Here is a 26,019-nt window from a genome sequence, read left to right on the forward strand (position 1 = left end):
TCCGAGTCATGTGGCCAGCATGACTAAGCCACTTCTGGCGAAACCAAAGCAGCACACGGAAATGCTGTTTACCTTCCCGCCAGAGCGGTACCTATTTATCTGTTTGCACTTTTGGGCGTACTTTTGAACTGCTAAGTTGGCAGGAGCTGGGACTGAGCAGGGAGCTCACCCCGTCATGGGGATTCGAACTGCCGACCTACTGATCGGCAAGCCCTAGGCTAAGTGGTTTAGACCACAGTGCCACCTGCATCCCATTATGACTGACTAAGAGTCATCAATTTGAAAAGAGTCAGTCAAAGGCAGGCATCCCCAACCTTCAGCCCTCCAGATGTTTTGGACTACAATTCCCATCATCCCTGACCACTGGTCCTGTTAGCTAGGGATGATGGGAGTTGTAGGCCAAAACATCTGGAAGGCCACAGGTTGGGGATGCCTGGTCAAAGGGTTGATTTTTAGTGAATTTCTAAGGATGACCTAACATTGCAGCAATAGTGAGTAATATTATTAAGTCCAGCAGCTTGCAGAGCGCACAAGGCCATTGCTCATGAGTAGCATGCAAAAGGTAGCCCCCTCCATTCCATGTCCATATCAACACCTTTGACTGGAGCTCCTGCCCTTTCTATCTCAGGTCTTAATTTGTGTGTTTTGTTAATTTCTAAACAGTTTTGACTGTGTGTAGCCTGCCTTGAGATTGCATGTTGAAGGGATGGCTGTAAATGGAAAAAAATAACAAATTCTCTTTATCAAGGTCAGAAGAAATAGGTAATGCCAAACACCAAGCTACAGCCTTTAGATAAGTTAGAACCAAAGGCGGACAAACGATGCCAAAAGAAGTATAACATGTCCACCACCAGAAGTACTACCCCTTCCCTAACACTTCATAAACCAAGGGTATATTATTCCCATATTATATGTTGAGCAAGCTTGCTAACAGTATGCCTTACAACAGCCCTGCAGTGTAGGACAGTTTTAATAGTGCAGATTGGGTTGAGGCTGACAGCAGTGTACAGCTACACACCCAGCAGTTTAGTCCAGTGCTATTGCACCCTTATGGCAAGTGTTTAATAACGATTGTGTTTTGATATTTATAAGATGGAAGCCACCTTGTATCGCCTAGATAAAGAAAGAAAATAAATGTGTACAGGGGGTACGGCCTCGAAACGGCTGAGGCAAGGCAGCTAAAATGCTAAATGCTAGAACTTCCTTGTATGCAAACCAGATTTCTCAGACCTACAATAAACAATAAACAGCCAAATGCAATACACAGAGACAGTGTTGCACTGTGGCATCAGTTGCTACTACAGTGGTACCTTGGGTTACAGACGCTTCAGGTTAAAGACTCCGCTAACCCAGAAATAGGACCTCGGGTTAAGAACTTTGCTTCAGGATGAGAACAGAAATCGCGTGGCAGCGGCGCAACAGCAGCGGGAGGCCCCATTAGCTAAAGTGCTACCTAAGGTTAAGAACAGTTTCAGGTTAAGAACGGACCTCCAGAACAAATTAAGTTCTTAACCCGAGGTACCACTGTACTGTGTATTACCAGTCCTGGAGTGACTTCCTTCCTGCCGAAATGGATGTATCACACACACATCTAGGTATAACTGACTTCTGCACAGTGCTGCACACCTTCCGGCATTTCACTCTAACAATCTTTAAATAAGGCCTTTAAATAAGACTGTGGGACAAAGATGGAACAAGTGCCAAAAAAGGGGTGGTGAGGGGGAGCGCAGAGCATTCTCCATGGCCTAAATTCAGGCAGCAGACTGTAGGGTGGTCATGTCCCCTACTCTCCATAGGACAGCCCTTTATTCAGAGGCTGGTCCTGTCCAAGTCTGATTTAAATGTAAAGAGGCACAAGCAGGGAGACCACCCTGAGAGCAGACTAAGCAGGAGCACAGATCACCTGGACCAGCCTTCTCAACTATGGTGTGACATACCTCTGTTTCAATTGTAGTTCTCTCTTCTAAATCTGCATCTAAATTGGATCAGCAAACTTTTTCAGCAGGGGACCGGTCCACTGTTCCTCAGACCTTGTGGGGGGCCGGACTATATGGGGGGGATGAATGAATTCCTATGCCCCACAAATAACCCAGAGATGCATTTTAAATAAAAGGACACATTCTACTCATGTAAAAGCATGCCGATTCCCAGACCGTCCGCGGGTCAGATTTAGAAGGTGATTGGGCTGGATCTGGCCCATGGGCCTTAGTTTGCCTACCCATGATCTAAATATACAAATTAACCCCCCCCCCCAAGTGTTAGATGACTTGCCTTTGGGCAATATGTAAGAGGGCAGCCCAACACAGTTCCCTTTGTAGCTTTTCAGGCTCTATGTACAAAGCTGCTGCTACCTGGCAACTTGTATTTAACCACTCACCTGGTGACAAAGAACTCCATGCATCCCCTCGCAAAGCTACAGTTCCCAGAAATCCCTAGGAAGAAGGTTAAACTCATTTGGGAACTGTAGTTCTTTGAAAGGAATAGGGGGTTCCTGGCGATTTTAGTACCCTGAACAAACTACAGTTCCCAGGATTATTGGGGGGGGGGCAGCCATGACTGTTTGAAGTCCACCAATCAGTGGTGGCTGGAGCCCACTGAGACTGGTAGGTCAGAAGGTGGAGAGGTCAACAGCAGGTGGAGCCAGAGCCAATAGCAGAAAGACCCAAGTCATTCTAGTTTTGCCTCCAAACCTCCTTCCTGCTGAATTCTAGGAAGGCAGCACTGAGAAGGAGGAGGAGGAAGCTGGAAGGCAGTACCACTCCCTGGGCTGGATGGAAGTAAGAACACAGGTGAGCAATTGTCCAAATGGACAAGCCTCCACTGGCTGGAGTAATGCAATGGCAAAATACAATGCATTCCTGGGCCATTTTACACTTGTTTCCATAAGGAAACAAGAAATGGTAACTGACTAAAGTTTGGGAGTGCTATGGAGGTGACAATTTGTAACCATGTTCTAGAAGGGCTCCCCTGTAGGTTTACTCACGTGTAATCTGTACAATGAAAAATGCACTTGGGATAAGTGTCTTACCCCAGAAAACTGGATGAAGGTTTGGCGGTTCAGAAATGCTTTTAACGAAACAAATAAATGACAACTCAGAAGGAAGTCCTGTTGAAACCTGTGGGGCTTACTCAAAGGTAAGTGAATATAATATTGCCACCCTAGAAATCTAGTTATCATTCTTCCCTCTCTCTCACAGCCCCACCTAATGAACCATTTCACTAACAACATACCAGAAGTTTCTTCCCCCTTTGTCTGTTAAATGTTCTTGGAATAGCAATCGAAACCCTGCTGTTTGCAGATGGTCTTTTCTCTCTGACACATTTAGCTTCTTCCTCCAAAACTGGGGCTAAGTTCAAACCTGGATTTCTCTTAATATCCTGTACATTTCCCAATAAAGTGCTAAAAGCCAAACAAAATTCACTCCACAGAGCATCAAGAGACTTCAAAGCAGGGCAGGTTCTCAGTGCGACCTGTTACTGTGTTTGTCACTGTAGTTTTGCCTTCAAGTGATGTCAGAATATAGTCCGGGATTTGAGAAAAGAATGTTAAATGGTTCTTCATGTCCCAAGATGGCCTTAGGGGAGCTCTTTGACAGAATATGGTTTCCTACAAACAGAGGGTCTGGAATGTTTGGAATGAAAAAGCCATCAAAGTTTGGGGAAGGCAACCCATCCCTCCTCTTCTAACTAGAGGGAGGATGCTGTGCGTATGAGAGAGAGAAGGAACAACAAGAGTTTTGATTAAAATCAATGGCTCCCCTTAATCCCATGTTTTACTTTCATGGTTGGAGACAATCTTGTTTCTGAACACCAGTTTCTGGAAACGATAGGACGAGAGAACGCTTTCAGGATTCCCACAGGCAGCTGGCTGGCCACTGTGAGAACAGAATGCTGGACCAGATGAGCCATGGACCTGATCCAGCCTTACTGCAGCTGAAAACTAATCACACCCGCGTAGACACCCGCTTACTCTGCACTCCAACCAGCTTCAATCCAAACTGAGGAGAAGAACGACCTAGCTGTGTTTTAAGCCAGTAATGTGAAAGTTCTTCTTTCTGGGACCCAGAAAAAAACTTGATTGAAGTGTGGGTCTTTTAAGGCACCAAAAGGTTGTTGTTGCTTTAACATAAATACAGTTGCAGACCCCTGGCTACATCAGAAGTTCAGGTTATACAGCCATTTGCTTCCTGGGCCATAAAATGCACCATTCTAGTGATTTATAGGTCCGTATAGTAAAAGCTATGGTTTTCCCAGTAGTGATGTATGGAAGTGAGAGTTGGACCGTAAAGAAGGCTGATCGCCAAAGAATGGATGCTTTTGAATTATGGTGCTGGAGGAGACTCTTGAGAGACCCATGGACTGCAAAAAGATCAAACCTCTCCATTCTGAAGGAAATCAGCCCTGAGTGCTCACTGGAAGGACAGATCCTGAAGCTGAGGCTCCAATACTTTGGCCGCCTCATGAGAAGAGAAGACTCCCTGGAAAAGATCCTGATGTTGGGAAAGATGGAGGGCACAAGGAGAAGGGGACGACAGAGGACAAGATGGTTGGACAGTGTTCTTGAAGCTACCAGCATGAGTTTGACCAAACTGCGGGAGGCAGTGGAAGACAGAAGTGCCTGGCATGCTCTGGTCCATGGGGTCACGAAGAGTCGGACACGACTAAACGACTAAACAACAACAAGTGATTTGGACTTCTGGTGTGTTGAATGGGGGCAAATGCCCCAGGCCTCACACATGGAGGGGCCCGCACCTTGAGAAAAACAACACTCTCAAATGAAAGGGGGTCCTCAGCTGACTATTTATCCCCTAGGCTTCACTGAGTCTTAAAAAAAGTCCTGCCCGTGGGTCATAAAATGGGTCATAAAACCAGTTGGCTGCAGGCAGTCTTAGACCTGGGCAGTCTCTCAGCAGTACGTGCTGACCTAGTGACTCCAAATTCCTGAAGTGAGGATTCTCAGCAAACGGCTTGCCCCCAGGCCCACCCCGGCCAGAAGCAATCAGAAAGGTTATACTGCTCAATGGCCCCAGTGGATCCACATCACACATTTAAAGTGCATTCTATGCACATAAAATCTCCCCAAAGAAATCTGGGAATTGTAGTTTCCTCCTCGCAGGCCAAAAATTCCCAGTAAAAAAAAGGGACACATTGCATATCCATGATTAGATTAGGTTACAAGAGACTTCGTGCCACTGACCATTATTTATTTACAGTGGTACCTCGGGTTACAGACGCTTCAGGTTACAGACGCTTCAGGTTACAGACTCTGCTAACCCAGAAATAGTACCTCAGGTTAAGAACTTTGCTTCAGGATGAGAAAAGAAATCGCGCGGCAGCAGCGGGAGGACCCACTAGCTAAAGTGGTGTCTCAGGTTAAGAACAGTTTCAGGTTAAGAATGGACCTCCAGAACAAATTAAGTTCTTAAACAGAGGTACCACTGTACCCTTAACGAACCATAATTCGGGGGGGGGGGGAGGTCACGTTCTTTGAATGTCCCTTTGGTGTACCTTAAATATTGCAGGGCGACATGTTGATATTAGAACACAAGGCAAGTGGCTCTTGCTTTTGCCCTGCTCTCGCTCAAGCAGCAAGGACAGCAAAACGTAGCACAAAACTCTTTTAAGCCAGCCTTTTCCCAATCTGGTGCACTTGAGTAGTCCTTGGATGACATAAGGGCATAAGAAAGGCCTTTGGGAACAGGCGGATGGTCCATATCCTGTCCTCACAGTAGCCTTTGATAGCCCTCTCCTCCGTGATTCTGTCCAATCCTCTCTTAAAGCTATCCAAGTTAGTAGTTATCGCTGGCTCCTGTGGCAGTGAGTTCCATAGTTTAATTATGCACTGTGTGAAGTGCTTCTTTTCTGCTGCTGCAGGTGAAATGGGGTGTTGGTTGGGACTGAGCTCAATGAGGTTAGTGCGCATCTGTGAGATGTGCCCTTCAAGCATTCACACTAAGCAAAATAATAATAATAATAATAATAATAATAATAATAATAATGGATTCCCACCCGCCCAGCACTGTGTGAAGAAGTTTGACAAGTTCCTGATCACTGACCATAGCTGGCAGGGACTGATGGAATTCAAAACATCTCATTCCCTCAATGTTTTTTAAGCAACCTTTTTTTTGGGGTGGCGGCATTTTAGCTGTTGCTATTGGCAAGACAACTGGGAACCAGAAGGCAGGATGATCTACTGCAAATAATCTCAACGGATCCCCTGCCTGACCCTGCCTTACACAGCTATTTGGAGAGGAACATATCGCCTCCTCCAACTGGAACCAGAATTGTGTAGATGTTGCAACTGTCAGATCGTTCTGGCATAGATGCCCTTTTGCAAGCCTTATTTCTTTATTAAATCGGTGCTCTCTGAACCAAGCATTTGTGATCAAAAGTATTGGGAGGTAAGTGCTTCCATCGAGTGGTGAAAGAATGAGCTGCACCTTTACAAATATTAACGCCTTTTCTAACAGGAAGGCTGCTCTGTCTGCTCAACTCTCCTTTTTAGATTTTAAGCTAGTAGCAAGAATTTCCTCCTGGATTTTAAAGTGATTCCCCCCCCCCCCAAAAAAAAAAAAACCTTAAAAGTGTACTTCTTCTCTTGAAAAAATAAAAAGTGGCATGCTCCTGCTTAAACACAACTTTCACCAGTGTCTGCTATATATATATCTTTTTCTCCTGTTAAACCGTTTGACGCTAAATTTTATCTGTAAGCCAGCTTGAGTCCCTGTCAGGGTAAAAGGCAGGATACACACAAACACATTTAATCTAGAGGACACCAAGTTGCCAAAGATTAGGATAAAGTATAGAAACGGCCATTTTTACGGTGCTCTTAATTAAGGAGAAATGAGTCTAATCCTGAATAATATAGCATTAGTAGGGAAGAACTGACAAAAGACACCTCCTAACTCCCAATACAACTTAGAAAAAAAGCATTTGCTTCTCTGTTTTGATCTATTCCACTGCAAACTCTACCCATTTCACAGATTGTTCTTTTGTGCTACAATTGGTGAAACGTCCATAAGTAAACAAACATAGCAAGGCCGGGGTGGGGGTGGGGAGTTATCCAGATTCCTCTGTTGCCTTTAGCTTCTTGTCTCTGTCGCTCTCAGCCTCTGTTAACAGAAACTACGTTTGCAATTTTGTCAATTTGCTCAGTGACTCATCTACCCACCTTCTCCGACAACAAAGCAAAAAAAGCCCACGTACAGAATCATTCAGCGCATCTTCCATCTCTGCATCGATCCCTGCAAAGGCAGCCTCCCCTGCTGTGTGTCTCTGTTAGGCCTCTCCAACTATTATCTTTCTTTCAGAGGAATCAATCTATACAGTTATTACTGTCTTGAGCTAAACATTCAAGCTTTCAGTTGGGGGCTGTGGGGAGAAAACTGCAATCCTTTCCTTCTTCGCTTTGTCTGCCATCATTGAGTTTTTAGTATTTCCACAACTCCAAGAGTACCTTTTTTCAGGCCCCAGTCTTGTAAACACCCTTCCCAGAAGGACAGGCAAAAAGTGAGCAGAGAAATGGAGGAAACTCTTACCTTTGTGTAACCATTCATGTTCCGGCTCTGCTAGTCGTCTCTTCATTCTCAGAGTGGATTAACAGTCAATTAATCAGTCAATTACAGGGGGTTCTGGGAATGGTAGCTCTGTATGGGGAACAACTCTCAGCAGCACCCTTAACAAACTATACTTCCCAGGATACTTTGGGGGAGGAAGCCATGACTATTTAAAGTGGTATCATAGTGCTTTAAATGTGTGGTGTGAATGTGGCCCAAGCCGAGCACCCTGTTTTCATGGTGGCCAATCAGATGCCTATGAGAGCCATGTGGGCGGGACATGAGCAACTCTCCCACACATGAATCCCAGTGCTGGAGGAATCGCATTTAGCCATATGGGTTTTCTGCAGACTGCCATTCAGCAGTAAAACGTGGATATTCCTGGGTTAAAGCGCCAGGACAACAACAAACCAGGATACGGATCTGGAAAGTCCAGACTTGTGCTTAGAAAGTGCAAAGCAAATGTAAGTACAGTGGTACCTCGAGTTACAGACGCTTCAGGTTATAGACACTTCCGGTTACAGACTCCACTAACCCAGAAATTGTACCTCGGGTTAAGAACTTTGCTTCAAGATGAGAACAGAAATCGCGTGGCAACAGTGCAGCGGCAGCGGGAGGCCCCAATAGCTAAAGTGGTACCTCAGGTTAAGAACAGTTTCAGGTTAAGAATGGACCTTCAGAACGAATTAAGTTCTTAACCCAAGGTACCACTGTATGGATGAGCCCTTTGCAGATGGCACCAAACTGGGAAGGGCAGCTAATGCCACAGAAGACAGAATCTGGATTCAAGATGGTCTTAACGGATTGGGGAACTGGGATCCAAACTAGCAAAATGAATTTCAATAGGGAGCTTCTGCACCTAGGCAGAAAGAACTACCTGTCATGGATGCTTGAGATGAGATTCCTGCATTGCAGGGGGTTGGACTAGATCATCCTCGGGTCCCTTCCAACTCTACAATTCCAATCCCCTTTTAACACTGTCCGGTTCAGCAGCCACCCCTACATCTTACAATAGCAGGTTCCACCATTTTTGCATGCAAGGGAATCCTCCCCATGGTGTCACACGAATCACCGTAGCCTGCTGTTCTCAGGCTAAACAGAGGTTCACTTCACAGGTTATAAAATAGGGCAACTTTTTCTTTTCATCCTCAGGTCATAAAATGCCTTGCGATACCTGCGTGCCCTGGACAGCCTGCCAAGGACTTCCACGAACCCTCTTCCAGTTTCGTCAGGTCAAGGTCCCTAGAAACTTGCCAAAGAACTTCTCGGACCTCAGGTAAGCTACATCGGCAACAGGTGAACTTACCTTGCAGCCGGCAGACTAATATTAGACACAGCTGCGTTGGTGGGAGCAGAACTTATGCTGCTGCAGCAATAGGTACATCCCAAAACTTTTTACTGCCAGAGGTACAGAACGTGATGCTCCTCTCTTCTCTTATTTCAAGACACCACTTCCAGAATGTTCCTCTGGATATGCTGACCTATTCCGGCTCCTGGTAACCTTGCCATAATGACCCAGCACTCCTCCCTCCTGGTTCCCACAAATTCACTCCTCTAATCCTATACAGTGGTACCTCAGGTTACATACGCTTCAGGTTACAGATGCTTCAGGTTACAGACTCCACTAACCCAGAAATAGTACCTCGAGTTAAGAACTTTGCTTCAGGATGAGAACAGAAATTGTGTGGCGGCAGCGGGAGGCCCCATTAGCTGAAGTGGTACCTCAGGTTAAGAACGGACCTCCGGAACAAATTAAGTTCTTAACCCAAGGTACCACTGTACTCCCAGATCTCCTTTCCCTTCCTCTCCCTGCCTGACTACCCTTTTTTATTGTGCATCCATGATAATTTGTGCTCAGCATGGCAGTTATGCACGATACTGCTTTCAATACTACTTGCATTCACAGAAGTTTCAGGGAGGGCGTACTGCTTCACTTCCTAACAGCCCTCATCCCATAACTTCCTGTTGAAACCCTGCAGCCTTTCAAGACCAATGCAAATGTTCCACAGTTCTCGTTCTCTCACTTTGGTAGCACTATGGTGCAAGAGCGCCTCTGCAGGTGGCAATAAATGCGGTGACATTGATGGAGCATCACAACTGATACAGTGGAGTGGGGTGTGTGGACAGTCCAGTATAATTCCACCACTGATGCACTATTATTGTGTCACTTGCATGCTGCCGAAGAGATCCACACCGGAAAATGCCAGTCTGGAGCAATCCCTCATAAGGAATCCAGTAACCGTGGTTCTCCGTTAGAAAAGCACACGTTGCGCTGATAAACTGCGTCACGCCGCCGAGTGGTCCCTCTTTCTCCAAGCGCCATCTGTGTGGCAGCAGAATGGCACGCCTTGGGACAAAAGTCACAGGCAGATAGCACCCTCACAATGCCCTTTGCCCCGTCCCAGAGATGGAGTTGGGGCAGGTTTATTGGAAGGAGCGCTGGCACACTAGCCTTGCTACCTGCCAGGGAGAAAGACGTGCTTCTGAGCGGAGAAAAAAGGACGCAGCTAGCAGATAATTTTTGGGTAAGGAATCCCGCGATATTCCTGAAGACTCAGAAGGGAAACATAAACCAAAAACCTTGATTCTCAAACTCCCTGCTCGGACGCCCCTGGTTGCTGCTGCGCAGTATAATTTGCAGCCAGGTCTGTGCCAGTCTCCAAGTGATGATGTAGCTAGGGTGTTGCTCTGATTTCAGGGCAATTCCCCACCTTCCCATGGACTTTTGCTTTAAAATCTTTTGCTTTGATTACTGGCAGGAGCTCAGCCCTGCTGGGTGGTGGCTGAGTGAGGGGTGTGGCGGGGGAGTTTATTAGTATACCATTAGCAGAAGTCTTTCTAGTGTTGTTGTTGTTTTAATTCCTGCAGTGCAGAGCAAGGCAGTGAGGAGCAATAAGGCCCCTTGGACGTAGCAGAGTTTTCCAGTTATCAAGGGCTTAGCCAGAGAACCCAGGAATCCTGGCTTGCTGTGACCTAACCTACTTCCCAAACCCCCGAAATTTTAGGATTCGGCCTTTCTGCTCTTTCAAGGCCACCAAATCACAATGGGTTCCTAGAGTCCAGGGATCTGGTCTCCTCCCCAGGCTTCCTTCAGCTTTATCCCACCTTGTTCCCAAAGAACCCAAGAATCTCAGGCTGTTCTTGATGGTTTCCTTATATTTTTTGCCTTTAGGTCTTCCGCCACCATGTGGCTCTGGGCTCTCCTTCCTGTGCTCCTAGCTGTAGGAGGTATTGTCGGCTTCTGGGTTGTGTGAGTAACAATAAGCAAAGCGGAGTGGGTTGACTCTCAGGTGGGATGTGGGAGTGTGTATGTATGTGTATTTGTGTGCTTGCTTTAAGCCCAGCAGTGATAGAGCTGGATTTGGGGAAATGGGATCATGTCAACTCCAATCTGGTATAGGAAGAGCGTGGCTCAATGGTAGAACGTCTGAACTTAAGAAGCTGCCATACACCGAGTCCATCCAGTGCAGGATTGTCTGCAACGACTAGCAGTGCTTCTTAAATGTCTCCGATGGAGGATCTCTCCCAGCCCTACCTGGAGACACCGGGGATTGAACCTGGGAACTTCTGCATACGAGGCAGAAGCTTTGTCCCTGAGCTAAGCTTCAGTGTTCCGTTGCTGGCGGGTCCAGGTGAAAGGATCGGGTCACAGGTGATAGAAACGGCTGCTCTTTGAGATCCTGGAGATTTGCCGTCAGTCATAGTATCTAATACGGATGACGGATAAATAGTTGGGCCTGACGCAAGACAGTTTTCTTGCGTTCTTTTTTGCAATACGAGATAATTACAACCCAGCAAAGTTTTTCGCTGCCTGCAGGTCAAATTCCTAGTGGAAAAGGGGACTTTGTTCAAACAGAGCAGGGTGCCAACATGGAATTGACCCCTTTAGCAGCATTTTGATCTGCAGCAATTGGCAGCTGATTGCAGCTCACTGCAAAGATCTTGTTTGCTGAGATCTGCACGCCAAATACCTATTTTAAAGGGACGAGCTTTCTCTTTCCTCTTCTTTTGCAAGCTGGCAACCATATAGTGACACACACACCTAGTTCGCTAACCTTTCGAGAGCCAGCTTGGTCACCATATGCAAAGGATCTGGACCTCTGTGGTGCTGCTGTTTTTAAAGTCCTGTAATCGTAACAAATGCTTGCCAACTAGGCTAGCTGGCTCAATTTCATCTGGTGTGCAGGTGTTGTCCATTTAGTCCAACATCCTGTTTTCCCAGGGGCCAAGCAGATGCCCATGGGAAGCAGGGTATCTAGCAGGAGCTGAGCACAAGAGCCCTCTCTCTTTCTGTGGTTTCCAGCAACTGGTATTCAGAAACATTACTGCCTCTGGCCACGGAGACAGAGCAGAGTTGCCATGGCTAGTAGCCATTGATTTGGCAGCGCATACGCTTTGTGCCACAGGACAAAATGTGCAGAGGTGTAGTTACAGTGGGCAGCCTTTAATTTCTAACAAGGCACTGCCAGGTCTACTGCTTCCCTCTACTCCCAGGTGGAGGCTAGCTCTGTAGCTGTCTCTCTCCCTCTGTTTTGCACATTAAAACAGCAACCACCCACAAGCCTCCAGGATTCTCTCTTTGCAAGGAAACTGCCTCATGAACTCTGGGGCACTTTCAGATGAATTGGGTGTTCGCTCTGATTTGTTTGCAGGGAGATGAGAGGATGTTGGCTATTTAACAAGCACTCATTTGGAGGTTAGATCATAGAATCATAGAATCATAGAGTTGGAAGAGACCACAAGGGCCATCGAGTCCAACCCCCTGCCAAGCAGGAAACACCATCAGAGCACTCCTGACATATGGTTGTCAAGCCTCTGCTTAAAGACCTCCAAAGAAGGAGACTCCACCACACTCCTTGGCAGCAAATTCCACTGTCGAACAGCTCTTACTGTCAGGAAGTTCTTCCTAATGTTTAGGTGGAATCTTCTTTCTTGTAGTTTGGATCCATTGCTCCGTGTCCGCTTCTCTGGAGCAGGAGAAAACAACCTTTCTCCCTCCTCTATGTGACATCCTTTTATATATTTGAACATGGCTATCATATCACCCCTTAACCTCCTCTTCTCCAGGCTAAACATGCCCAGCTCCCTTAGCCGTTGATGTTGTGTCAAAGGATGTGTCCTCACCCACTTTCCTTATTGCAAAAAAGGCCCATCTCTGGGGGGTAGTGGAGCAGGTTTGTTGTGCGACTATAATTGCGCAACCGAAATTTGCCACTTTGGATGAAATCCCACCTTAAAGCAGAGACAGTCTGGAGGCACCGTGTGTGTGTGTGTGTGTGTGTGTGTGTGTGTGTGTGTGTGCAAGTGTGTAACTTTTATCATTAAGATAGTTTGCCAGGTTTTCCTAGCCAATCAGTTGTAGTAGAGAAATGCAATACATAATAATTAAGGAAGGAAATTTATTGAGAGGTGGGCTTTGTTTTTACATGTTTGGAATGACAATGTATATGTTTATATTTTCCCTTTTAATCTATTCACTGTACAGTACTTTAGAGATTTGTTGTTGTTTTGCTGCCCCTTTTCTCCTTCATATGTCATTTTCCTGCTCCACCCCCCCCCCCTTTTCTTCTTTTTTCTTGACAAGCAAGCTTCTCTGATGAAGAACAGTCTTGGCTACAAAGTGTAGTGATATAATATTATTCAAAAATAAAAAAACCAGGGACTAAGTGTGTGACAGAGTATACTTTAAACTTATTGGGAAGAATTTGAAAAACAAGCGTTAGTTTGGCAACTCCAGCCAATTAATGAGATTCCTCCCTCCCCCCCTTTTCAGGTATGCCATGGCTGTTGCAAATGGATCTGTAAACATCACAGAAGCTTTTCCATATATCAGGTATGGCTTGACTGGGTTTCTGAGAAAGTCTTCCACCCCCCCCCCCAAAGAAACACCCTTCTCTAGCTTTCTTCTTTTCAGGAAGTCAAGTTATTCTCTGTATTGAAGAGAACCCTTTTGAGTGACAGCCTCAAACCTTGTGGAACAGGCGGGCCATAGCCAACCTGAAGTTCTCCAGATCTTCCGGTCTACAACTTCCATCGGACCCATCCAAAATGGCTTGGGGGTGTGTGATGGGGAGGATGTGCCACTGTGTCCTTCACTTCAGGAGGCAGGAGGGCCTGGACCAGCCTAGAGGAGGATGGAATATTGCCCCATCCAGGCCTAACTAGACTACCCAGCAATTGGTGTGCATCATTTTCAGCCCCAGGACTCCCCTTTACCCCAAACACACATTTGGAGACCAATTTCTCTCTTTTATTTTATACTTTATTCTGTATATGGATGGTAGCAGTGCAGCTGCGCTGTGACCCACCTTGGATGAGGCTGCAATCCAGGAGTAAGTTCCACCACACTAGCTGAGGAGGACCAATGAACTAGGGCTGTTTCTGTATATTGAATTGCTTCTATTGATGGGCCGGGGGGAGTCTAAAGGGCCAGCTTCTAAACTCAGCTGCAATCTGTATGAATTCCCCCCCCCCTTGTCTTCCTCCAGCACATGTGGCTCCTCCCCACCCCAGAGCTGTGTCTTTGGTCAAGTTCTTAATCTAGGAGCTTTTCTAGGTAAGCCCTGTCTCTCTTGGTCTCTTTCCTTTTGCCACCATGTGCCTCCAATGCTCCATATTTAATCAGGGACAGCCCTAACCTTTTAGTTCAGGGGCAGGGAACATTTTCCTGGTCAAAGGGCCACATGCCTTTCTGGGCAACCTTTCAGGGGCCACTTGCCAGTGGAGGGTGGGGCCATGGGCAAAAGTGGGTGGAGCAACTAATGCAAATTTTACCTTTGGTACAGTAGGCTGGTTTCTACAGAGATTCATACACACACGCCTCTCTATTCTCCATCCAAGAGGCATTGTCCGAGTACAAGGATGCCTTTAGCAAAAACACTCAAGGAAGATGCAAAGCCAAGCCGGTGAGGGGCTGGAAAGATGTGTGGCCTGAGGAGACTCTTGAGAGCCAGATAAAGAGATGACGAGGGTCACATTTGTCCCCTGAGCCTGAGGCTCATTCCTCTCCCATTTTAATTCTTAGCTCTGGTCAATAACTGTCCATATTTCTGTCTGTGGAGGATGCCCAGTTAGGATGGTGTCGGTGCAGCAGGTGCATGTGTGGAGGGGAACAAATGCCATGTTAGGGATTCATTGGGGAAGGAGTTGAAAAGAAAACCACCAGGCCTGTAAGCCCTGTAAACAAATCTGTGCTGCAATGACACTTCAGAAGATGCACCTTAAACAGGATATTGTAGTCCTGGCATAGGAGCCAGGTGTGGTGTAGTGGTTAAGAGCGGTAGTCTCGTAATCTGGGGAACTGGGTTCGCGTCTCCGCTCCTCTACATGCAGCTGCTGGGTGACCTGGGGCCAGTTACACTTCTCTGAAGTCTCTCAGCCCCACTCACCTCACAGAGTGTTTGTTGTGGGGGAGGAAGGGAAAGGAGAATGTGAGCCTCTTTGAGACTCCTTCGGGTAGTGATAAAGCGGGATATCAAATCCAAACTCCTCTTCTACGATCGAAATAACGGTGGGATTGGAGCAACTGAATCATGAGGAAAGGTTGAGACTTTTTAGTCTAGAAGAAAGGCAAGCGCGGGGAATATGATACAGGTGTACAGAATTATTATCATTGGAAAAAGCGGATTGAGAGAGGCTTTCTTCCCTCTCTCATAATACAAGACCCCAAAGGGTTTTTGAGGATTCAGGACAGATGAAAGAAAATAAGGTAACTTCTCTCCCAGCACATAGTTGAAATATGAAATTTGCTACCGCAGTATGTAATGATAGGACACCAGTTTGAATGGCTTTAAAAGAATATTAGGCAAATTTATGGAGGGAAAGGCTGTCTTCTACTTTAGAGTCTGCCTCTCAGTGACATGTATGGACCATGTGGTAGCTCTGGGACAGCAAATGAAAGGATGGATCTTATCAGCCTCAATAACTGACATCTCTTCCAGGCACGGTGATCTGCTTTCTGAAATACCAACAGGTGCGGGATTATGGCTGTCATTCCCGTTTAAATCTAGTTGGGCTCATTTTTGGCCTACTCTGTGCCCTCGGGTCGTCTATTGTAGGCAATTTCCAGGTAAGAAGCTGCAGATGGGGAGGGGTATTGACAAGCCTTACCTAAAATGAAGAGGAGGAGGTCTCTGTAGGGATGGTCCTCAGATGACAGGGGTAGTCAGAAGAGGCCCACCCATCTCACCTATGCCAGGGATGCGGAAGATTGTGGGGTATTTGGGGGGGTCTAGGATGTTTCCCGCACATCTCTACACATTTTAAAAAGGCGATGGGGACGTGGTTTGTCTTAAAATTGGGGCTTGTGAATTTCATTGAAAAGGATTTCGATGAACTAGAACATGAAATGGCCTTGGTGGGGTGGGATTGGCTCTGTTGATTTACTCTGTTCTCTTTCCCCTACAGGAAAAAAACCAGATAGAAACCCATTTAATTGGGGCCTTCTTGGCTTTTGTGGTGGGCATCCTTTATTTCTGGGTCCAAACATTCCTGACTAACCGAGTGAAGCCCAGGCACGGAGGATGGTGGATCGGGCCCCTCAGATTCTCCCTCAGCTTCTGTGGTTCTGCCTTTCTCATTGCCAGTATCCTGAACTAGAGCGTTGTCTTTAAAGATGCAGGAGGGGAAATTGCGGAGTACGTGGAGGGCTTTTATAAAGATCCATAGATCAGTGGCAGAGAATCTGCTTTGCATGCAGAAGGTCCCAGGTTCAAGTCTCTCAGCATCTCCAGGGCTGGGAGATATTCCCTGCCTAAAATCCTGGAGAGCTGCTGCCAGACTGTGTAGACAATACTGACCTGAATGGACCATCGGTCTGACTCAGAATAAGGCAACTTCCTGTGTTCTAAGGGAAGAGACAGGTGTTATCTGCATTATTATCAACATGAAGCAGTTTGGGATTAGTTGATAGGTAGTGTGATTGGAGGTTTCACATCTATTATCTGTTGCACCAAGTTGTTGTTTGGCCTCAATTGGGTTTTCTTTGATGTGCTATACAGAACTGGAAACACACTCAATCGTATCCTTAGGGACTGGCTTCAAGTGGTCCCAAAGAACTTTATTTAAAAATGTTCTTAATATTCATTAGGAGCCCAGGCAGCCCAGAACCTGGGACTTTTCTGAGGCCGGTGCCAGGCGTTGGCATGATAAGGCAAATGCCCTTAGCCTGGCATGAGGGGACAGAGCAGACATCACTGGCAGCAGTTTGCTATCTCTGTTGTTGCCTGTTTGTTTGCTCACCCACCCACTGGCCCAAGGGGGGCGGGCAAAGGAGAAGCAGCAAAATCTCCTGCTGTTGTCACTGCTTACTTGCCCGTTTTCCCTGTCAAGCTGGTAACAGTGGCCGTTAAGGAGGCTGCGGCCTACCAAATGCATCTTGAAATGCCTCACATCCAAAACAAAGTGGAACTAGGTCTGGCCTCTCCTCAGTCTTGCCTAAGGCTGCATATACACCGTACATTTAAAGCACATTCTACCTAATAATAATAATAATAATAATAATAATAATAATAATAGACCTGGGAACTGTAGTTCAAGGGTTTTGGGAATTGTGGCTCTGTGAAGGGTAAACTACTGTTCCCAGGATTCTGTGGAGGAAGCTACGTGCTTTAAATGCATGGTGTGTGTGCAACCTTTATCTCTTTTGGGAATAACAGATGCACCAGCTCTGGCTCCTTTCTCCTTGACTCCTTTAATCCCAGCGATTGTGCTCTTTTTCCTGAAGCTGCATTCTGAGTCGGCCTACTGCGAATGGGCCCTGGCCATGGTCCTCTTCCTTCTCTTTGGGCTCTTTGCAGTGGATTTCTGGCACATGGGGACCTGCTCAGTTCACGTCTATCACCAGCGGGCAGACCAAGCAGCTCAAGACATACAGACGTCAACACAGACTCTCCCTCTCTGATACCTCCTATGGACATGGGGGGAAGAAGGGGTCTCTGCAAAACTTTCCACACAGTTGGAATCCTTTTCCAGTGGACCGGATCGTGCCCCACCATGTCCTCTGATGGCGAGTGAAGCAGTTCCCAGCTTTTCTGCTGGGGTGTGGGACTCCCTTGTGGGACGGCCTACAGTCGGGGTTTTTTGGCCATTTTGGAGAGTCTCCCTGACTTGTCACTCATCTCAGACAAATCTCCTCCTTGGTGCTCTTCATAACATTTAGCCACCGCCTTCTGCTGAGTAGGGGCAACTCTTCACCTCCCATCACAAAAGGACCCACCAACCATCTCTGCAAACCAGCATTTTAAAAGTGTCTTGTTTTATTTTCTGTTAGCATCCTCCCACTGGTGGCTGCAAAATCCCTGCCACTGCCAGTTCTTCATCTTACCCATCTCCACCCCGCTGTATATGAAAACCATAGTGATCTAGAAGGGTCCTAGGCCCATCTTTGTGTGACGCACACATCAGCACCCGCCATTGGCTGATGTGCCCAGGCCTTGCTTTCTCTGTCGCGTGGATGGGCCTAGTAACTCTTTGCAGCACAGATGGCTGTGAGGAGCTGTTCTTTCCCATGGTTCCCTCCACAGTAATATATGGGAGGGGAAGACAGCAAGACCAAAAAAACCCCAACTACCTCCTCCACAGCCTGCTTTGGTGCAACGAATCTTGCTGCCACAGCCAACGGTCTGGTCAAACTGTGTGAGTTGCTTAGGCACATATTTTTACACCAGTTTAAACAGTATCCCGACACGGCGGTTGTGTCTTTCAACCACAGCCTCTACACACACACAGATGAACTGTTCGTTTCTGAAGCTGTTGGGTGGGTGGATAAGATACTGTGCCAGAAAGACTAGGTCCAGCTCCTTAAAGCTCTCACACACCTCTCCAGTCACCCATGTGCATGGATCCAAGTTCTTTTTCATCATGCTCTGGCAGTATCAACAACTATGTGTGTCCTTCCTTTGATGGAAAAGTAGGCATCTTTGCTCTCCTGTTAGGAAAGGTGTTGTATTATCCTATTATACAGATGAATACTGAAGTCTTGCCTTCCTTTTTTATGTTCCCAATGGGGCATTGCTCAATCCGTTCTTCCACGACTGGAAAAGTAGGTCCTTCTAACCTAATGTGAGAAACTCTTTTTAAACAAAAGCAAAAAAACCTATTCATCTTTATCCCTTGCTAGACTTTATTCTGGTATGGGAGTGCCCAAGACCCCTGCCTTGAGGTTAAAGTAAATGTTATTCCTACTTTATAGCTACGAACTGAACCTCCAGTCTAATTCCTTTCCTTTCCTAAGAAAGGACAGTTAATAAAGTGAAAGTACTGGGTAGCTAGCCGTGGAAGCGCTTATTTCGTTGCCCTAAATCAGAGCTGGCGTGGCAGGCTTGATACAATTCCAGTCAATTTACATGTGGTGTTTAAATGAGCTGAAGACCACTGGCAAGTTCTCTGAGAAGAGTCCTCAGAAGGCTTAAGAGACTTGGGGCTGAAAGGGTAGGAATTCTAGATTTGATCTAAAGACACAAAGCAGTTTCTTGTACTCAAGATGTGCCACAATGGAAGAGAAAACTTGTGTTTCATTGGGCAGCAGCTCAAAATCCAAGGGGAGTTTGAAAAGTGCAAAATTGCCATTTTCTCATATACACGTGCCCCTACATTCCCATTTTCTCTCACGAACCATGGTCCACCTGCACGGGCAGCACCCAGTCTACTGGCCCCTCCTATTGGCTTCAGTCAGCATGGCCCAATGGACAGAGAGAAGTCATTCAACAATCCCACCCCTGCTATACCCACACATGGGATACATAAAGCCCGTTTGCTCTGGGAACTCTTTCTGATGTTTTCTTTCCGTGTTGCTTCCTGTGCTAGCATTGCCCTTCCCTGAGAACCTTTGCATAGCCAGGGGGCTTCTTTACTTGCATGTTACCAGACAGAGCCAAATGGAGGCACCCCCTGCCACTTTGCAGTAACACATGAATCAGGCGCTCCCCTCTCTCTCTCCCGCCCCTGCTTGCACACAGGTTCATACACACTGACCACCATCTAGCCACTTTTTGGCATACTGTGCACTAAGCATCCCTTCTCTGCCATATGGACAGCGCCTATCCTCGTGTTCCCCACCAGCCACACTTCTGTCCGCATTTATTCTCACAACCGGCATGCTCTCATCCCAGACTCGCATACCCACAGAGTCCTGAGCCCACTCACAAAACACACTGCAGGCATCATTTCCAGGAGCCACAGTCTCTGTTTACACAACCAGCATCTCCATGCCAATGCATAAACAGCCAATGTGGAAACTCATCTGATTTGAATAGGTCCCCACCTGTTGATGGCCCCAGGGATGGCTCCGGCTGTTTACGCATCATTCGTTTAAAGCACATGACTTCCCCCAAAGAATCCTGGGAACTGTAGTTATGGGTGCTTGGAAGAGCAGCTGAGGGGGGCAAATTATAGCCCCCAGGATTCTTCGAAGGGAAGCCATGTGATGTAAATGTTTGGTGTTTCATCAACTCTTAACCTTCCTTTTGGGGGATATGTGTGTGTGCAAAGGCCACCTTACCCTTGTACCATCCAGTATCATTGCACATGTGAAAGCCCTGTGAAGATGCACCCTTGACCTAACCAAAGCCATCACCCCTAAAAAACCCTCTCTTCCCTCTTCCCTCTCACAACCCCACCTCATCACCTTCCAGCTGGAAGCCAAAAGGGCTGCAATCCCCCGGAAGCTTGGGCAGAAATAACACGTGGCAAGTCTCAGCAGCATGGGAAACATTTGAGTGACTGTATTTTTTTTTTCTGAGCAATAATTAGACCCCCGGAGATGAAAGGCTTGGGTGGGGGTGGGGTGTTGAACAGCCAGAGAGAAGGGTGGGGAGAAGATGGGCTGTGGGGTTGTTGTGTGTGCGCGAGAGATAAGGTTGGGTTCACAAAAGGAGAGAGGATGGGCAGACACAGGGAGGAGGGTGGCGGGAGGAGGGTGGCGGGGGGAGGTTACATAGTTGTCTCCTGCCCATTTGCACGCCCGCATGCGCCATCACCCACATCCCCCCCCCCAGCTGAGAGGAGAGAGCCGCCCAGAGCAGGATGGGTGGTGGTGGTGGAGGAGGAATGGTAGGAGCAGGACTGCTTTTTTCAAAATCCACCATCACCACCCTATTGCACTGTCACCCAACCTGGACTCCCTTCCCCATATCGATGGATGCCCATTGGCTCCCAATTTTGCAGCTCCCACCCTCCACACTCTTGCGAATGCCACTCATGGTCCAGAAAGGAATCCTGCCTCATGATTTGTGCCTCCAGTTGACGCCCATATGCCTCCATTAAGGTCCTCAGCCTGGTGACTCTGGGGTCCCTCTGCCTTCTGTCAAGACCGCAGCATGTTCTGAAAGCCTCCCCCCTCCGTCTGTTCCCCTCCTCATAGTGCCTTGTGCATATAGGTGCCCAGCTTTAAGGAAAATGGAGCGGGGAGAGCGGGGACACGGGAGGGGAGTCAGGTACCCACCCGGAGTTCTGGCAGGGTTGCTAAAATTACACGAGACAGAAGCTAGGCTGCAATTATATCCTTGGAAACTTTGCAGACCAATAGATGAGCTTTTGAAAATACTGAAAGGAGGGCCTAATGTAGGGTGATAAGCGGAGCAGGAAGAGATAGTAGAGGATATTCTTTACTCATCTGTGCCCCCTTTTTTTTCTTTTTAGAAACACAGGAGTAGCCCAAATGGCTTTGATAAAATTTCCTGCATAAACTAAGAACATGTATTTGAAAGGAGTGAGAGACATCTATTCAAATCTGATCCTGGTTTGTTCTAGACACCTTTTTCTATTTTGAGCCATGATATTTCTAACGTTGGAAACTGAAGGCTTTCTGGTAGTGTTTGTTTTTTAAGCTAACAAAGTCAGTGCAGCTGCCTATCCCATTCTCTCCTCTGCAGCTCTTGCTGAATCCTGCTCTCATACTGCGCTGTCTATGAAGGAATCATGTAGATCCTTCCAGCAGTGACTGTAATGAGTGGTTGCATAAGTCTGATACTTTTGTCACCTAGTCGGAATAAAAAGTTAGGGATGGGAATGGAAAATGCAAGTGGTCACATTGTGCTGTAAGCCGTGCTTTGACTTCTTCAGGGGGTACACGAGGGTGTGCAGTACCAGTGCCTCTTTTTGTTATTGTTAAAAAGTGTGGCACTTACGGTACTATAACAACTCATGCTGAGTACTGGCACCTATTTTTCTAGAAACAAAGCACTGGCTATATTTTAAAAACACGGAAGAATGGTAATTTGGGAATGTTGTTGACTATTCCTGGAGGGTGAGCAAACACCCTTTTTTTTTTTAAAAAAAGTAACAATTTGTTAAAAATGGATTGCTGACATTGCCAGAGCTTTCAAAGTTATTTTTGGCTTTAAATATATTTTTCAAATTGCTCCTTTGTGTAAATTTGCAAAGTTCTCAGTAAACTGCTTTAATAGTTACAGCCAGACACATCCACCCCAAAAAATCACATATATTCGGAAATTCAGATTTGGGCGGGGGGGGGGGCATTTTTCAAACTTTGGTTTTTGAACATTGTTCCAATGAATATTTAAGCTTTACGCCAACTGGCGATAATGCTTTCCTTTCTTTAGCCTAATTAAGTTTCTCAGAGCAGGAAAACTAAAAGAGAAGTTGGAACAGAAGGGAAACGTTTTTTTACTTTCTCTCCTGCGACAACCAATTTTATTTATCCATTTCATAAAATGTATATTCCGCTTGATTGTTAAAAAACAAACAAACCAACAACCCAAATTCTGCTACTAGTTCTGTCTCCTGATTTTAGTCACTGTCGCCATGAACCTGTGAATACAGGGGGAGGGGGGGGGTGTACTATTTCTGAGGCCACAGAAGGAAAAGCAGGAGAAAGAGAATGTCTTGTGGAAAGAACCAAAACAGAAATCAGGAGGGAGTCTGTGAAAAGGGCTCAAGTAAATAAAGACACCCACTTTCCCTCCCACTCCCACCCCCAACCAAAAGGATAGGATTAAACCCCCACCCCAAACCCCACCGGCTCCTGCCCGGTTTGCTCCTCCTCTTCCTTCCCCCCTCTGTTTGTTTTCTTTTCTTTTTTTCCAGTCCACCATCCTTTCTTTTAGTCTCCATAATTTGTTCTTTTCTTTCCCTTCGGTTCTTTTGTAGATTTGTTTTCTGTTGTTGTTGTTGTTGTTGTTGTTAACTATTTACAAGTTCACAGTATGGGCCGCTCCCAAGATGGCGACTTTCCGCCCCAGGGGGTGGGGTGAGACGGAGTTGTTAAAACTTGGACCAAACCCCCACCCCACCCTGCCCTGCCCCGCCCCTGCCTGCGTCTCTGGTGCAGGGCCTTTTACCCATCCGTCCAGGTTCGTTGGCTCCTCCTGTCCATCTGGAGCGGCTGCCAGCTATTTCCAGGGGCGCGGAGTGGGCTTCCTTCGGCTGCTCTTCCCCCTAGCCGCCCTCAGGCTGCCCCCCTGCCCCAGACGTCACGGCTGCTGTGGAGACGGGGGTGGTGGTTGTTGGACTTGAGTCCCGTTGGACGAGACGAGCTTCTTGTCCTTGGAGCCGCGTCGATGGTGTTCGGACGAGACGTCGGATTCAGAGCGCCGAGACGGTTGGCAGCTGCGGGTTGGAGTGCCTGGCAAGCGGGACTGCTGCCCGTTCTTCTCATCTGGAAGCGGAGAGAAGCAAAATCAGGGGAATTTCACAAGCAATCACACACACATACCCTTTGGAACTGCTCTGAACAACCAAGATCCAACAGCACCTTTTCTCCTGCTTCCTGTCCCTTAGTAACTATGGTGCTTAAATATGGGTGTGTTCTGCAACAGGTTCTTCGCATAATAATAGTGCATTAGAGGTGGGTTTCATCTGCTTTAGTTTGTTCTACAAAGCTTAAGAACAGGCATAGGCAAATTCGGCCCTCCAGATTTTTTGAGACTACAACTCCCATCATCCCTGACCGCTGGTCCTGTTAGCTAGGAATGGTGGGAGTTGTAGTTCCAAAAACATCGGGAGGGCTGAGTTTACCTATGCCTTCTTAAGAATATAGGAAGCAGCTTTAAATCAAGTCATACCACTGCTCAGATCTCCAAGGTTTCAGGCAGGATTCTCTCCCTGGAAGTTGAACTTGGGACTTCATGCATGCAAGGCAGATGCTCTAGGGCTGAGCTATGGCCCTTCCCTAATGCTACCATGTCACTGCTGTCTGGAGGGGCACAAAAATAAACCAGAACGTTTGTGGTATAAAGCGTTATGGGCTTCCAGCAGGAAGTTGTTGTTGTTGTTTAGTCGTTTAGTCGTGTCCGACTCTTCGTGACCCCATGGACCAGTGCATGCCAGGCACTTCCAGCAGGAAGTTACTGACTGGAAATGAAGCAGTGTGACCGCACCAAAAGTTTTGCAGATGCAACCAGGGGCCCTAAATTTCAAGATACCCCATTCCAAAGAAGTAGCCTTGTTAATGTGCTGCAGCAAACGGTCTAGAGATAAGAGGACAAGATGAGATGCCATGCAGCAGCTGCACCACCAGGACAGGGAATATTTGCACAGGTAACAGAAAATGCCTCTTGACAAAAACCAGCATGGGCAAGAGCAGTGTTTAGTACACTGCTCATTGCTAGACTGCATCCATCTAAGGTCGAGCAAACCCCTTCAAACACCTACCAGCGAGGGCTTGCACAGAAGGCTGGTCGTGTGTGCTGAGCAGTTGCGCCTGGATTGTTTCCACAACTCGCTTAAACCGGCGGCTAGGACCTAAGAATGAGACATAGGCATTCAGGGTCAGGAAGGAACAGGGGCTCCTGGAGATCCTCCAAAAGACAAGATTCCAGGAGCAGGACACTGCTAGGGCTGCATGGTGGGAAGATGCACTCATAAGCAGTGCATATCCTAAAACCAAGCTGAACTCTGTATGGGTGGGTTTAAGACTGTATTAATATTAAAGATATTAAGGCTTTAACATCTCTGTTTTGTTAGACACCGTACTCAATATATGGTTTTAGAACAAACTGCTTATTTCTAGGATCCAGAACAAACTTGTCTGAAGTGCTATCTGCTGTTTTAAAAACCATTCTCTCTCACACCACCACACACTCCTATCTATAAATAAATTAAACACACACACACACACACTCATAGTCTACTCGCTTCAGCACTGCAATATGCCAGTAACAACTGTGAAATGGATGAATTTGGATTCCCAAGTCAGACGCTGGTGCCCTTTTTAGACTTTGGGATAGGTGCTATGTTGCCTCTGGAGAGGTTGGTGTTTGAAGTTCCTGTAAATGAACTTTGATCTTCCCTCCAAGGGAACTGGGATCCCCTTTCCCACCGTGGGCATATCTACATTACAGATTCTAGCTGGTTTAAAAGGTAGCTGTTTCATGCAAGGCGCTAGTGATCTCTATACAGGGCCCTTTGCCCTCTCGTGAAACTATGAATTCTGCAGGACTCTTTGGGAGAAACCACAAAACTGGTGAAAGCTGGTGTAAAATAGTAAGATACACATGCCCCATGTGAGAATCTCCCTTGCATTGTTCATAACCCACTACCAAACATTAAAAACAAAACAAAACCCCACTAGCTCTGTGGGACATCCCTAGAATTCAGCAGCACCATGTGTTGCTCCTGTTGTCAAGACACAGGAACTGCAAATAAGCCACTAGGAATCAGCTTTCGCTGAATCTTGAAGGCAGAGTTGGCAGTCTCAAAGAAGGGAGATATCATGTGGAAAGGCAAGTTACAGGGCCCAAAATAATAGCCATTCAGGAGACTTTGCTCATACATTTCCAGCCATGTGTTTGCAATGATAATGGATGGAAGCTGCTTTTCTTAAAACAGTCCTTTCCTGGGGGTCCCAGGGAATCCCAGGAAATGTAAGCCTGTGAGGGGTATGGCCTATCTCTTCTACTAAAAAGCTGGAAACATCATTTTTCTTTCAATGAATCTAGTGGCCATCATTATTTAAATTACTCCCAAGTAAATAGAAAAAGTGTACACATCTCCAAGAGACTGAAAGGTGATTAGGTTTTAGTATCAGAGAGGGACAGAGGAGGCATCCAATCAACTCTCCGCTGCCCCACAAATATCTATTTTTATTAATACTTGCCCAAGATATACAGAAGCTCATACCCAATACAAAGTATCTTTCTATAATACACCAGAATATAAGAAATGCTTTTGAAATCTAATCTAAAAAAGGAACGGAAGCAAAAACAAGAAGAAAAAGGAAAAGAAAGTGATAGAGAAGAGAGAGGAGAGAGAGAGAAAATGAAGAAAGATTAAAAAAAATACTTCTGGTTCTCTATCCTGCAGTTAAATACAGCATTCACTCAAACATATCCAACTACTCTATTTTCTATAAACCAATTTTTTCCCAATCTTCATATCCAGATATTACAAGTTCATTTTCTCTTTCACACAAAAAGCCAGTAAGAAGTTTTCAATCCTTAATAAATGCCAATAGTGATTTTTCTCTCATTAAAGGTGTCCAGTAAACACAACAAATCCCCAAGGC

At 46.5% G+C, this 26,019-nt stretch overlaps 2 protein-coding genes across 12 annotated transcripts in view; one reads left to right on the top strand and one right to left on the bottom strand.

Annotated features, from left to right (window-relative positions):
- Positions 1–2,092: 2,092 nt before the first annotated feature.
- On the top strand, positions 2,093–18,531 carry TMEM150B (transmembrane protein 150B). Of its 4 annotated transcripts, none has more exons than XM_081837480.1 (8): positions 2,093–2,789; positions 8,709–8,832; positions 10,729–10,806; positions 13,330–13,389; positions 14,045–14,112; positions 15,497–15,624; positions 15,963–16,140; positions 17,258–18,531. In XM_081837480.1, exons 2-8 carry the CDS (start codon positions 8,717–8,719, stop codon positions 17,455–17,457), a joined length of 828 nt encoding a protein of 275 aa, XP_081693606.1. In that variant the 5' UTR covers positions 2,093–2,789; positions 8,709–8,716; the 3' UTR covers positions 17,458–18,531. The 4 variants fall into 4 exon arrangements, with proteins under 4 accessions (XP_081693606.1, XP_081693607.1, XP_081693605.1 ...); XM_081837481.1 differs by lacking the exon at positions 2,093–2,789 and adding an exon at positions 2,803–3,135; XM_081837479.1 differs by lacking the exon at positions 2,093–2,789 and adding an exon at positions 7,544–8,020.
- A 1,732-nt stretch (positions 18,532–20,263) lies between these two features.
- Positions 20,264–26,019, bottom strand: part of BRSK1 (BR serine/threonine kinase 1) — a 51,233-nt gene continuing 45,477 nt past the window's right edge. For all 8 annotated transcript variants that reach the window (XM_081837362.1, XM_081837364.1, XM_081837365.1 and 5 more), the window contains 2 exons: positions 24,168–24,257; positions 20,264–23,172 (listed from right to left, as the gene is read on the bottom strand). In XM_081837362.1, the coding sequence (XP_081693488.1) occupies positions 22,988–23,172; positions 24,168–24,257 (275 nt within the window). In that variant the 3' untranslated portion in view covers positions 20,264–22,987. The remainder of the gene's footprint in view (positions 23,173–24,167; positions 24,258–26,019) is intronic.

The sequence above is a fragment of the Podarcis erhardii genome (assembly GCF_964252035.2).
Source record: "Podarcis erhardii genome assembly, chromosome: 13".
NCBI lineage: Eukaryota > Metazoa > Chordata > Lepidosauria > Squamata > Lacertidae > Podarcis > Podarcis erhardii.

Bases quoted from the DNA above. Each gene is read 5' to 3' on its own strand.
- TMEM150B (XM_081837480.1), top strand. From the start codon at position 8,717: ATGCCTTGCGATACCTGCGTGCCCTGGACAGCCTGCCAAGGACTTCCA. The intron at 10,807-13,329 runs GTGAGTAACAAT...CCCCCTTTTCAG, and splicing joins ATTGTCGGCTTCTGGGTTGT to GTATGCCATGGCTGTTGCAA. The intron at 15,625-15,962 runs GTAAGAAGCTGC...TTTCCCCTACAG, and splicing joins CTATTGTAGGCAATTTCCAG to GAAAAAAACCAGATAGAAAC.